This window comes from Nyctibius grandis, chromosome 6 (genome assembly GCF_013368605.1).
Source record: "Nyctibius grandis isolate bNycGra1 chromosome 6, bNycGra1.pri, whole genome shotgun sequence".
NCBI classification, from domain to species: Eukaryota; Metazoa; Chordata; class Aves; order Nyctibiiformes; family Nyctibiidae; genus Nyctibius; species Nyctibius grandis.
Genome location: NC_090663.1, coordinates 13,887,965 through 13,902,057, shown reverse-complemented (window position 1 = coordinate 13,902,057; position 14,093 = coordinate 13,887,965). Strand labels below are relative to the sequence as shown.

General features: G+C 38.0%; 1 protein-coding gene across 1 annotated transcript in view; it reads right to left on the bottom strand.

The window, feature by feature from the left end:
• JAKMIP1 (janus kinase and microtubule interacting protein 1) overlaps positions 1-14,093 on the bottom strand; it is a 173,964-nt gene that overhangs the window by 19,199 nt on the left and 140,672 nt on the right. The window contains exons 16-20 of the mRNA XM_068402689.1: positions 12,152-12,205; positions 11,079-11,144; positions 7,292-7,360; positions 4,019-4,096; positions 2,266-2,469 (exon numbers count right to left, since the gene is read on the bottom strand). Of these exons, the coding sequence (XP_068258790.1) occupies positions 2,266-2,469; positions 4,019-4,096; positions 7,292-7,360; positions 11,079-11,144; positions 12,152-12,205 (471 nt within the window). The remainder of the gene's footprint in view (positions 1-2,265; positions 2,470-4,018; positions 4,097-7,291; positions 7,361-11,078; positions 11,145-12,151; positions 12,206-14,093) is intronic.

Genomic DNA, 14,093 nt, shown 5'->3' with positions numbered 1-14,093 from the left:
ATTCCAAATGCAATCTGTTAATCTCCCATACCCCAGACAAATTAACTACCATCTTTGCCTTTGTTTTTGCTGTTCACTACGGGGGGACAAAAATAGATGACTAAAATACTTAGCTCCCTATTAAGAAGCAGAATTCAGTTTAATGTTGTCTTGCAGGGCTGTAACATTAACATGTCTAATAAGATGGGCACAACACGGAACTCTAATGGCACAGTATAAAATGGATCTGGAGACAGGTAGATAAACATCCATGGCTAATGAGGCTATGTTTATGCTAGCATTTTTGTTCAGAGCAGGAGTGAAGATTTCTTCCACACTCATCAAATTTAATTTTTTGTTGTAGAGCAATTTGTGAATACATGAACTGGAATCAAACTGACAATGTGCTCCAGATGTGCACCTAAAGTGCTCTGACTGATAGTGAGCAGTCCATGGGACCAAATGGAACGTAGTCCAGATTAAACCCCTGATATGCACATAGTATGGATTTTGAGTTCTCAGGAACAACTGTTTCACTCTACAGAACTACTCCTATTTTTCCTTACCATTTGCCAATATTATATGGGCCTAACTTAGAAGCTCTGCCCAGTTGTCCCCCAAAAATACACTCCAACAAGGCTCACAAAAAGGTCCTAGCCAATAGTGGTCCTTCAAACAGCGTCAAACTACATGTCTGGTGGAAGCAAAGGACCAAACTATATCTACTTTGATGTAAAAACCTGAAATCGTATATTACATAAGTGTAGAGGCATCAGTCAACACAAAACATCATTCATATCTGTTAAATGTCATTGATAAATAATATTTATCCAACTGAAAAGTACTGCATTAGTGTTCTGAATAAAATGTCAACAGTCTGGCTAGGAAATTGGACTGTCTAAGAGACAGGCAGAAAAAAAAACATTCTCACTAATTTTCAGCTACACTAATAACATTAAGCTAATAACTTTTGGCTCCATACTTATTTACCAAATTTCACATATTTACTCTACGTTCTCTTTCTGACACTTTTAGCGCCAGTTGATGCTTACCTTCTCCAGCTTTCTGTCCACCATCACTGATCTGACATCCATTAAAAAAAAATCAAGAGTTGTTCTTAGTCTTCTGATCTCAATATTACATGTTCCAAACCAAGGGAACACAGTGAAGGAGTAAGAGGAAGCAGACTTACAGGAAGCCAGAGCTCAGCTCTAACACTGGCGCCATAAGCACTTCTCATCATTGCAGGATGGCAGGAGATGAAAACAACAGTGTTGGGTCAGTACATTACATCAGTTGTGGTCTATATTTATCTACAAAGCCAACCTGAACAGAGAGAGGCTTAAACTAAACTAAATGCAGTCCTTGCCCCAGAACCAGCATCTGAGATAACAACAACATCCTGAACACATCTGCATAGCAGAGTTTGGCATTTATAATATGTGATTCCAGGTTTGCCAGAAAGTAGTGGGAGCAACTGGAAGGCAGCTCTTAAGATCTAAGACACCTGGCTGCATCTTCCAGAGGTTACTATAAAGAGGAACCAAAATCCTTAGGAACAATTATTCCTGCTGGAATAATTAACACCCTGAGACATGCAGCTCTCTTCTTTCCCTGAACATTTTGCTCAGAAAAACTAGCAATCCTACCAAACGATTCTTCAGTAAATAATTACCACACTTGCCAGGAACTTGCCTGAATTCAGGTTGTCCTGAATTAAGTATTCGTCCTTAAGAAAGTGGCTTAGACAGACAAGGCTTTTCTGAACTAATTTAAAGGCATGAAGGCTTGCAAATGGCCTCTTAAAAGACTTCCTATGACATTCTGGTTTGTTTTTTTTTTTTTTTAATTTAAAAGATTTCACAAATAGGTAAAAGAAAGTGGGAAAAATAAAACAATTTCTTCCCGTAACTACTGCTTTTGCCTTTCCTTTTATATATGAATGTCATACTCTTACAACCTTTCATTCCAGCTTTTTCTAATTTAGGCCTTAAACTTGCAACAGGCTCCCCATGGAGTCAGTCCTGTGGAAGACTGTGTGGCTGTACACACATGAAACAGATTGTGCAACAGGACCTTGTAGTGAGACAGTGACTCATTTTGTGTGTGTACCATGCCCAGCACAACCACATCCTAACACCGCTCGTCTCCTTGACGTGGGAGAAATACAAAGAGTAGACTAAGTGTAACTTAACGAGGTGAGGGTGAAGTGATGCTGTTGTATGGGCAGTGGCGGCAACCACAGAGGTAACACCGACAAGGGGGAGGAAAGAGAACCAGGTTTACCTGCTGTGCCTGCTGCAGCAGCTCCATTCGCTCGTGCAAGATCTGGCTGTCAAACTCCCGGCTCTGCCTCAGGATCTGCCGCCGCACCTTCTCCACTGCAGCGCGCAAATCCTCTCTCTGGGCTTCCGTCAGCGACTCGCTTGCCCGCCTTCCTGGATCCTGCTGCAGGGCATTGTACAGCGTGGCTTCCAGCTCCTGGATTTTCTAATGCAACCCAAACCACACACAGACAGGCTGCCATTTGAATCCAGCAAGCAAACGACCCACCAACAGCTAGAGGAGAAGGCTGGCAAGTGAAGTCTTAGGCAGGAGGGAAGGACAGACGCAGACAGTACACAGAAAGCGGCAGTCGTGAGCAGTGAGGAGCATTCCACACAGAGTGTACGTAGCCTCTCGGCACTGGTTTACACCCAGGCAATGCTTCCCATTCTAGTAAATGATTGATTTCTTCTATTTACGAAAGATTCAGATGATAGGTCTGTGCTCAGCATGTAACAAAATCCCAACCTCTGATGCTGAACATCACAAAATTAATGCAAACTAACAGATTCCTTTCAACTGCAACTGAATTGTTGAGGCATCCTATAAAATAAAAAGCCCAAACGGAGAACTGTGAACAACAGAAATCTTACTGTCCTGCCATCCATTGCTCAAAGCCTACATCACTGGCTTGGTTCCAAGTTGCCATAAGCAGTGAAGAGAGGAACGCTTGTATACTTGCACACACTAATCCCTCATCAGTCTCCTGCCATTTGCCAGATTCCTGACCAGAATCTCATGCACTGACCAAAACTGCAGCACTCTGCAAAACAGAGAGCACAGGAGAACTTTACATTCATACAGAGAACTGTATTCCCAAGAGTAAAGAAAGACAGGAATCATGGCAGTGTTTCCCTGATTTCCTGGGGTTAGTATGATCCTATTAAAAACCAGCATCCAGACAGACAATATTTGGATCAAGAGCATCTGACAACATCCCCTTAGCCCCCATAACACCTTTGTGAGGTAGGTAATTCTATCCATATTAGTGATGCATAAACAGCTGCACAGAGAGGTTAAATGGCTTGCCCAAGGTCACAGTGCTAGGAATAGAGCCTGCTTGCTTTTATCTGTTATCTGTCTGCTCTGAGCACTAGACCTTGCTTCTTTTCCGATAACATTTTCCCCATCAGAAATACTTACAATGTACAAATAATTCTTCAGGCCATTATATTTTGAATCCCTGAAGTCCCACTATGTACAAAGTTGGGTGTGCAGTTTTACCAATTGCTAGATAATTCCTAATTGTCGCTTAGCCTGAGAGAACGCAAGGTTGCAGCTTCCCTTTTGAAAACTAGGAAAGGTAACGTTGGATAGGACAGCACAGGAAGAACAGGCATTCCCAATTTGGGATAGGTTAGCAGCAGTAATATTTACAAATGCTTAGGAAAAGCAAAACTGGAAAAGTTCTAAAGTAATTTCTGGTGTATTTTACCAGTGATGGTTTTATGCACACACAGACCAGCTCTTCCCATTCCAGATGTACTAACAAGATGTTCACGTATTGTAGAATAAAAAATGCAATGCAAAAACATTACACTTCTAAATATTATAATCCATTTCCTAAGCCTCCATTTAAGTAGTACTTGATTCCTAGTCTGGCAGAAAAATAAATCAATTAAAAAAGAACCCTATTTATAATTAAAAGAAAAAAAAACCTGTATTTTATCAAATTTGTTCAAACATGAAAATTTAATGACTGATCTTTTCCTACCATGTATGCCTGGTCCAGAGCTTGCTTCCTGTAGTCGAGTTCTTCCTCTAAATAACCCTTCTGTTTACTGAACAGGTCCTGAGCAATAATAAAAACAAGGGAGTGTTTGTTCTTTATCCTAATTCATGAAGAATCATAAATGCCATCATTTTTATGTGAGCTTTCCTCTTGAAAGCAAAGAAAATCTATAGCCAATGACCACATTCGTCCTAAGGATTCATGGAATATCACATTTATAATATTAGCACTTAAAATACATGTATCATATTAACGAGTTGTACCTATACAGACCTCTAAACCAGCGTACAAACCTGCCTTGACCTGACAGAAGTGCACACAAAGGCTGAAAGGTGAATGGGAATGTGCATGCATGTGGTCCAATAGTTGTTACTTGCACAGGGCAGGCCAAGGCAGGCTTCTCTGAAAATATCCAACGTGCACCCTTAAGGAAATCATGGAGAAACCATAATCTGTGCTGTCTAGCCTGTTCTAGGCAGGAAGACAGAACACACAGGGCCCTAGCTGGGTTCTGCAGAAACATTCCCTGATGCATTAGTGAAGCAGAAGTAAAAGCTCAGTTCTCAACTTGTAAAGGTAGGAAGCCAATCTGAAATGGGTAAAGGGATGCCCAGAGAGGTGAAGTGACTGTAGCTGAAGAGCTGAATGTTTTCAACATATCTAGGATTTACAGCGATTTTTTTGCTTTTGTTTTTAAAATCAAAGTCACCAACTTTCAGTTTTATTTATATATAAAAAACACAGGCTGGGATTTCAGCGGAACTCAGTATCCAAACGCATGAGTTGCAAGAAAAGTTACATTTGAATGGTCGTCTGAATAGGCAAGAGAGATCTGACTGGTGACAGTGCTCTTGCAAAACATGCCTTTAGAGTGTTTTGGATGATAGTAAGTAGAACATAAAATAGTTACTTGATTTTATTAGTTTTTCTTTCAAGGCAGGTTTTCATGCTCAAAAAAATTAGTAGTAGTCCAGAAAGCAGAGAAGCCCTTTGATTGAATTTAATATGCTGAATAAAAAAAAAAAGGAATGATGGAAAAACCTCTTGCATTTCCCAACATATAGAATAAATGCCAAATTAAATACATAGTGTCGTTAAGATGATTGATTGTATCTTTTACTAACAGTATAAAAAAATCAAATGTTGCTGGTCTGGTTAGTTTTATTGGGTATGATATTGTCCCAAAGTCACTTATTTGGCCAAATTTTCCCTTCAGACATATATGTGGACTTCTGACAGTTCTTCTGTCAGCTGTCAGTGCAGCACTGGCATAGAATTTGCCTAAGCATGAACCATGATGATGAATTCTCACTCCAAACATCTGGTTTAAAACAAATCCATTCTGTTCAGTAAATTAATGCTTGGAGGGGCTCAGAGCATAAAATGACTACAGATGACCTCCCACTTGTTAAGAACAACTCATAATTGGTGACAGCAGCAACATACAAGACCAGTATTAGAGGACTCAGAGGAATAAGTTGGTATTTGTTCTCTGTATAAGAACTACAATATCTATTATTCAGTTTTTTTGAAAACTTGGAGTTCTTTTTATTACCTATGAATTAATATTGAAAGTAGAACCAAAGTTGAAGTCAGACTTTGATCTTGGGGCTGGAATTCAGTTACCCACAGATGGGCATCTATTGCTATTATAGCCATTTTAGGGTATGCTACATCAGCTGCTGGTCAAGAAAGGCAGGGTTCTCCAACAGGCCCTGTAGGACATATTTCTCAGCCCCTTGCAGACATCTCCAGAGCTCTGAAGACTGTAATATGCTATTGGACACCATGTTTATGCAGCTCAATGCCACCTTGACTACCTAGGTGGCAACATGGCTGTTGTACATGACACAATACCACCATGCACTGTGTAACACATAGTAAAGGACAGGCCTGGTCCCAACGTGCTTACAAGTGTCTGACACCAGAGAAGTAGGCTGACTTGCCCAAGACTATAGAGAGGGTCAGAGCTACCAACAGATCCTAGAACAGCAATGCAGTTGCCCTGATCATGTTGCTTCTCCAAGAGCTATTGTAAAAGCTGGCCACAAAAAGCAATGGGGAAGGAAACAAGAATAGGATCTCAAACTCTTAACATGGGTTCCAAGAACAACTAAACCAGTGCTCAGCCCTTCTGAAAGTTATCACGCTAGAATATTATTTCTAAACTCATTTCACAGTTGAGTCAATCATGTAGATTCTCAGATTGCTATGCTAAACACATAGATACAGGGCTATCCAGAGTAAGACTTGAAAACGTCATTGATAATAAGTGGTAAGATTATAAACCAACTTAGAAACTATTTTCCAATTCCTTTTATAAAAGAATCTAGCATTTGTGGGCACTTTCCCTCTCCAAGACCTTTGCATTTTTACATAACAAGAGTTAAAAATAAAGGAATACTAAATGTGGAAAGGATCATACCTATGTTAACGTACAACCAGTATGACAGGCTACTCTCAACAGAGAACACAGTCTGAGCACTTCTGGTTTTGACTGTGGCCCAAATACACACTTCTTCAGTGGCCCTGGGCAAATCACTTAACCTCCCTGTCTCAGTTTCCCATTCTTTAAGATGATGTAATGCTGATTATTTATCTACCCGTAAAAGGTGTGGTGAGGATTAGTCAGTGTTTGTAAAGCCATTTGAAGATGAGAAGCACAGCATGCATGGTAAGCCAATAAAACCAAACACTCATTCCAAAACTCTTTGTTCAACATATGGAAAAATAAGGTTGGTACAGCACAGAGTTTGTTATGCAAGACAGAACAGCTTTTGAGAAAACATTCTGTCTTTAAGCATGAAGACCTTGGGGCAAGAAAGGTCACCTGGAGTAAGAGGTCTTTACAACTTGTCCAGAAGCTGAATACCAGAGAGCAAAGGAATACCCTTGACAATTCTACTAACACGACCCCAAGACTAAAAAGATGATGCTGTTGACAGACAAATTAATACACAGAGAAAGCACAAAGACAATTTCACACTGTTTGGTTAATATGCTCTGTAAAGTTATGTCTTCGTGTCCTAATTTGTATGTGTTTTGCTATTTTTCTTCTGTATATCTTTGACAGTTCCCTCCCACCCCTAAGAATACAAGCAATAAATTGTTCTAGAAGCCTCTTGCCTATTTTATCATGAAGCAATATCTGTTAAGCAGAGAAAGGCAGCAAGTCAACCTGTGATGAAGCTTATACACATTCCCTTGAGATGAATTTTAGATAAATTAATTATAATTTTATTTATTGTTCCTTACCTTTTCATTCTCCAGGTCTAACATCTTCTGTGTCAGTGCAGCTTCTGTCCCCTCTATCTGTTTTAACCACTACATGAACAGAGCAGTGTGAAGAGGAAAAAATAAAAAATGAAAAAAAAGAGAGCTTTTGAAAAATTTGCACCAAACATTTTGCAAGTTTGTTGCCAACACTCCCAGGCATATGCTTCCCCCTTACTATCTAGTCACTTTTAAGTCACACATGAATAAACAGGTTGTGAAAATATAGGCAGAATGGAGGACTGTAGAAACATACTGAAGACTAACAAGTGGAGGCTGTTTTCCAACAATAAATTAAAGGGGTTTTTCCCCCTGTAAAGTTCAAGATACAAAATAGACTTGGGTGAAGAATGCAAAATTAACCTGATTGTTTCCAACTTGATATACCCAATGCTTGTTGGCCTGATTTACAAAACCATCATACGATTTCAGGTCACCAGTCCTGCATTTTCCCAAATGGCAATTTAAACAAAAGACAATGTGGCAAACTTGATCCTTTATTTTACACATTCCCCCTTCGTGGGAAGAGGTTCACTTCTAAAACACTGGTAATATATAGGGAACAATAAAACAGACAGATGGAAGTTCATGCGGTTGCTACCATGAATCCCTTACCATTCTGGTGATAAATGAAACAATCAGAATTAAGAAGAATGACCATTGCATTCCAAAGGTAAAATTACATATGTGACAGCTAGATGCATGGATAGAAGGTTCTTGCTTAACTACTAACCATCACGAGGATTATATTAATATTCAGCATTTAAGTTTATTGGAATGGATGGGAATGCTCAGTTCTGAATTGTTTTATTTAATTTCCTTATTGGCCTACAATAAGGGTCAATGACTAGCTTACAGAGAGCATAGTTCAGACTAATGCTTCTTTTTGTAGCACCAGCTCCCACGAAGACCAACTGTGGCTTTGCCACTGATAATTATCACTTTCCTCAAATGCTTTGCTTACTAACATTAGATTACTCCTACTTTAATACTTTTGGTAAGTATTACACATCAGCTTTTTAAATTTAGGGCTTTGGTGAGTTCATTGGTGCTCAAACTCAAAGGAATTAATGACATACCCATTTTTTTCCCCAAAGATTTAGATAGGAAATCTGCAAATGTAAGTTTACTAATAAGCAAAATGTGAATTCATTAATTTATCCTTTTGGACCTTCCACTATTTAAGAGACTGGTGGATAAAAATAGAAACTTGTTTTACCTAATTAGTAGGCTTAGGTTTGTACAGAGCTGAAAAAAGTGAACAGGAATGCTGTATTTCCCATCTATTCTATTCTCATCATTTTTGTTTTCTTCATTTTGAAGATGACAGACTGAAGATATTCCTAAGGAAAGCCTCACCGCTGATAAAGGATTCAGCAAGACAGTGAGCATTCTGAATCCTTGAAATCAATAGAAATGGGAAGTCCTCAGGATCTCTCACAGCTGTCCTCAATATTTGCAAAAGAAGGGTCATTTGCAAAAAATAGAGCTCTAATTTTTTTGAAGGTATGAATGATATGCCAAAATAAATGTTGATTCTGATCTTCCTATGCCTGTAAGCCTTTCTGGAACCAAGGGACACAGAATAGACAAGCATGTATTTAGGACTTGTAATCAGTCATAGCATTCAAAATAAGCTTCTGGAATTGTGCCAGCAGAACGCAGAAACTTTCCTTGACTGTCAGGTTGATTTCCAAAAGATCACTTCCAGTGGCTGAGTATGATAGATTTGAGTCAAATAAACACTGAGTGTGACTAATTAGCACATGTGAATATGACTATCACAACACCTATGTCCGTAGTACCATTTCTCTACCAAAAGCTCCCATTATGAGATGATTATATGATAGTTTCTTGTAATTAAGGAACTATAGGAACATACATAGGAAGCAATCTGCCCCTTATTTAGAGGGACATCTGAGATGGTTACATTACACTGGAGAAGACAGTGGAGTTACTTTGAATTTCCTTTAATCTAAATTCAGTATATGCACCCAACAGAACTTACGTTAAAACAATCAGCCAGTCTTACTTATCAGATTTTGTCTGGTTTTGTCTGTGCTGTAGAACACAATACTATGAAATGTGGTATCATGTTCATTTTGTTAAGGACAGCATAAAATCATTTTCAGTTATTCATTGTCTTAGTAAACTTTGGACATGGATACTGCCTTCTGTTATGGAGAAAATCAGAGTCACTTGATTAGCCTGTACCTCAAATGTGCACCATGAAAAAGAGAAAAAGGTTTCATGCTTCGCAGACTACCCTCTTGATTCAATTTGCTATCAGCTTGTACTTAGTAGGTTACTGTGAGGCACTTCACTAGAATGACATAAAATGGATGGAGTCCATAGATAACACAAACTATTTTCATCTCTTTTGTTAAATGCAGTGTATTTACCTATAGAAGATAAAACTAAAATCTCCATCTTTCTGATGGAGTGTTCAATTTCTGTCATAACCAGATTATATGATAAGTCCACAAAAAAAATCTGTTAAGGCAAACTAGGAACCGGCATAATTTTTGTCAAAAAGAGGAAAAAAAGGTACGTTAAATGAAATTATAGACCAACTTTAGCATAAATAAAGAAAGAAATAAAATCTCCATTGTAATTGTATGCTTCTATTCATTTAAGGAATTATTTCAGTTGACAAAGATTCCAATCCCTTATTCCTGTAATCAGTCACTAATGGAAATAATTTATAGATAACAAAGTGTATGTTCTATTCTGCACCACTGACACAAATTTATCAAGCTCACTAATTCCAGTGGCACTTTTTGCACAAGCACTAATTTTCTTGAGCAATAATAACCCAATCCAATCCCTAAAGTTTGGCCAGTTCAGCCTTATGTACTGGGGTTCTTCCACTTTCCCTGTTGGATGTAAAGGGCTATGATCACCACCTCCTCTTTTTAATGCTATAACGCAATGAAAATCGCAGGGGTTATAGCATTTTTCCTCATTTTTATTTTGCTTATAGCAATTACTCTCTTAAATCAATAATTATTAAATTACCTAATTTAGATTATCTACATTAAGATATTTAGATAAGTGGATTATAAAAATTATACCAATTAAAAAAATTATTACAAAATGCTCAAATTTTAATTTTAAAGTTCTGATTATGAATTTCAAAAATGCATCTAGGAAAGATTTAATAGAAACCTATGAAAAGGATGGACAGAGCTTCTTCACAGAAAAAGTCAAGTCTTTCTTAGTTCTGAATGTCGTTGTTATTCATATACAGATTACATTATTTCTGTAATTGGAAGAGTAAGGAACTAGTCATGCAGAACTGAGTGACCTGATTGATTACATATCTTGTACAAACTACTTTTTCGCTATCTATGCCCAGTAATTTATGGAGGAAAGGACCACAGACCACTCAAAGCTTTTTCAGTCATACACAGAAACGGGCCGAAAATGGACCATGGTGGTACGACTTACAGAGGACTTCACAGCACCCTGTTCCCAGAGAGGTGAGGACATTGGCACTTCTGGAATGAAGTCTCTTTTGTTAAGTGGCTTTTTAGTACTTTAGTCTAACGGAGTATCTCCAAAACTTGTTTTTATTTTTAAATTGGGTTTATTTGTTAAGTTTGATTTTACCTCAAGACATCACAATCCCAACAAAGTCACATAAGGATGAATACATGCTCCAATCCAGACGACTAACAGAAAAGCCATGCTTCCCTGGCAAAGCTAGGTGATATCTTGGATGACATGGTCAGCCTTTAGGCAGAGAAATATCTTTACTGAATTCTACCTTTTCACAGAGGGAAAGCACAGTCCCAGCTTGGATTATTGCAACCTGTTCTTCATTTCTCAAATTCTAAAATATAAAAAGATGCATTTTAAATTGGATTGGAAAGCCATGCTTCAACACAAGAGATAAATTTTAACTGTACTTTAAAGAATACATCAGCTATAACATTGAGCATTTTATAAACATGCCCAGAAAGGATCCCATGATTGAAAGTATTGAAAGCTAAACCAAGGGTACTTAGTCTGTATTTCAGTACATCACTCCCACAACACTTTTGTAACAGTTCATTAGTCAATGAAAATTAAGTGGTTTCTGTCAGGGATTTTGAAATTCTTTTTTTTTTTCCTAGCTAGAAAAATGCCAGTTCACTGAACTACCACCCTGCAGCAAGTGAATCTCCCCCTCATGCACTTCAGAGCTAGACTTCCCATTAATGAAAACAATGCAAAGAAACAGCAAGTACCATAGAAACCTCCACAGAACTTTCAACATAAAAAGTAAATCTAGAGCTTAAAACTAGTATTATAAAGACCTCAAACCATTAAAGCTACCTTTAAAGTGGACCCAAATTCATGGATATTTGTGCCCAACCACATGACCAAGATTTTATACTGTATTTGGCAATACAGGGGAAGAAAGAGAACCAGTTATCCTTGCCCTTTCTCCCAGCAAATCCACTCCTGGCAGAGGCATGCTTCACAGTGGCAGGTGCTGCTATTACTGCTCAAGAGAAAAAATCCAGGCATAATTTGGTCTGGCTTTGACTTCCTTATTTTTCTCCCATTGGCTGTTTTATATCTTTTCCCTCTGCCTACTACAGTGCCCTTTTTCCATGTCACTCAGCCAAGATCAAATCCTATCTTGAGAAAATACACTTTTCATTAGCATGTTTACCTGAAAGATTTTCTTTTAAGTTTGTAAAAGTAGTACCTAACCATTCATATTGTTCAGTCAAATGCAGGCATATAAAAATCACTCTGTGCATTTTCTTGAATGTTATTTTCTGCTGTGGGAAAAAAATGCTTTAAAAAACAATAAAACTAGAGGTATATTTTAAATTAAAAATTTGTTACCCCATTATCTCCAAGAATATCTAGCTTCTTCATAAGTTCAGATATATTCAGGTCCTGAAAAAGATGTTCAACACAGTTTTTATATGCTACGTTTTATGCACCCTTTATTCACTTCTGCATGCAAAAAGACTTGAAATGTATAGAAGTGAAACATTCATTTTGCATTACAATTACAAAAGTTTTATTGATACTTTCAAAGACAAAACCAAATGTCACTCTCGATTATAATACAATAATAACTCTTGCTATAGCAAGCAACCTGGATGTCTGTGTATGAGAGCAGAATGTTCCTGTACAATTCACATTTACCATCCTGCTGATGTACGCAGACAAAAGATCAAAACTGATAAACAGGCTTAAAGGACTGGTTTTCTTCTGTTTGTTTGGAGTGGAGCATCAAGCAATCAAGCTACAGAAATTAAAATGACAGAGAGCATGAACTAAATAATTGCAAAGAAGGTTTGTTGGGCGGTTTAGTTTTCATTTTCTTTGCTAAACAAAAAAGTGGAGTTTCAAATCAGCCTTACAGTGGAAGAAGGGAATATGTACGGTGGGCTGAACATGCTCCTCCAAACACTATCAGCTCACAACTTTTGCGAGTAGAAAGCCACATTTCTCTGCCAGTCAGGCCCCAGATCCACAAAAAGCAGCAAACAACCTATCCTTATTAAGTCCTAGTCACTGAAATCAAGAAAAACATCCTCTGATACAAAAAGAGAGGAATAAATTCACAAAATGTCTGTATTTTACACAGTGCCAGAGACCATTTGTAGGCCCCAGAACTCTATCTTCTACTTTTTAAAGTTGTTGGAAAGGTCCATGGAACTGTTTAACCTGTGCTAATCATACTCTCCTGAACTATCCCAAGTATGGTCCACAAGTTAACGTGGACCAGGGATCATTCCCATTGACCGCTTTTATGCAGCCATGATATTTGAAGGTAGGAAGGCTTGAGAGCATGGGCAAAGACCAGTTCATGTGAGTCCAAAATGCTTCATACACATGCATAAAGCAAGAGAGCCTTGTTAAATGCTGGCACCCTCAACTTCTACTCATATTCAGCACCTCTTAGAAGAGGCTAACATTTCACAGGGCTGTGTCTTGGCTCACTAGTTTCATTACTTACAGTATATAATGTGCTGCTTTGCATCTATGTGTTGTGCAACTGCATTATGTGAGTAGTCAGATGATCAATCTTTAAAATTTTTTAAAGCTAAATTAGCTATGCTTGCAAATTATGTAACTACACCAGAATATATTTGCTCATGATTCTGTACTTAACATATTCTATTGAGGAAGGCTTAATAAGAAATGAAAGATTTCCTGAAGACCGGACACAGATGTGGGAGACAATATACAAATTAGTCCATTCTGGCTCCAAAAAAGGAATAATGTGTTGTGTTCAAGTTGGTCTATCCTGAGAAGTCCCCTCCCTCTCTTCCCTCTCTCCCCAAACACTTCAGCAGTGTCTCCAACTGTTACATTGGCTATTAAACAGCGCACATCAGTAATTTTAGAATGGTGTGGAGCTTAATACACACTTGTGTTTGGATTGGTGTTAAAAACAAAACTATTGATTATGATCAGCATTGACAATGTTGAATGGAAACTTCTTTAGTTGATCAGTTACACTAGTGAAGAATGGAATTCAGTGAGACGTGCAAGTTCTGGCACCTATTGAGCCAGAAATACTCATTCTAATTCATTTCCATGATGAAGCATATAGGAAGATTTAGAAACCAAATCAGATTTTGCATTATTCTAGAATCTAATTTGCTACTGATGGCTAACAATTTCGAAAGACACTGAAAACATATAAAAAGTCAACAATTTCAGTATGCCCATATTAGGTGACTGCCCCTGCTTCCAGGTAAGTGAACTGAAAGGCAGATTGAAAAAAACACCTCTGTTTAGGAAAGCAACAGAAGACAATGGAAAAAAT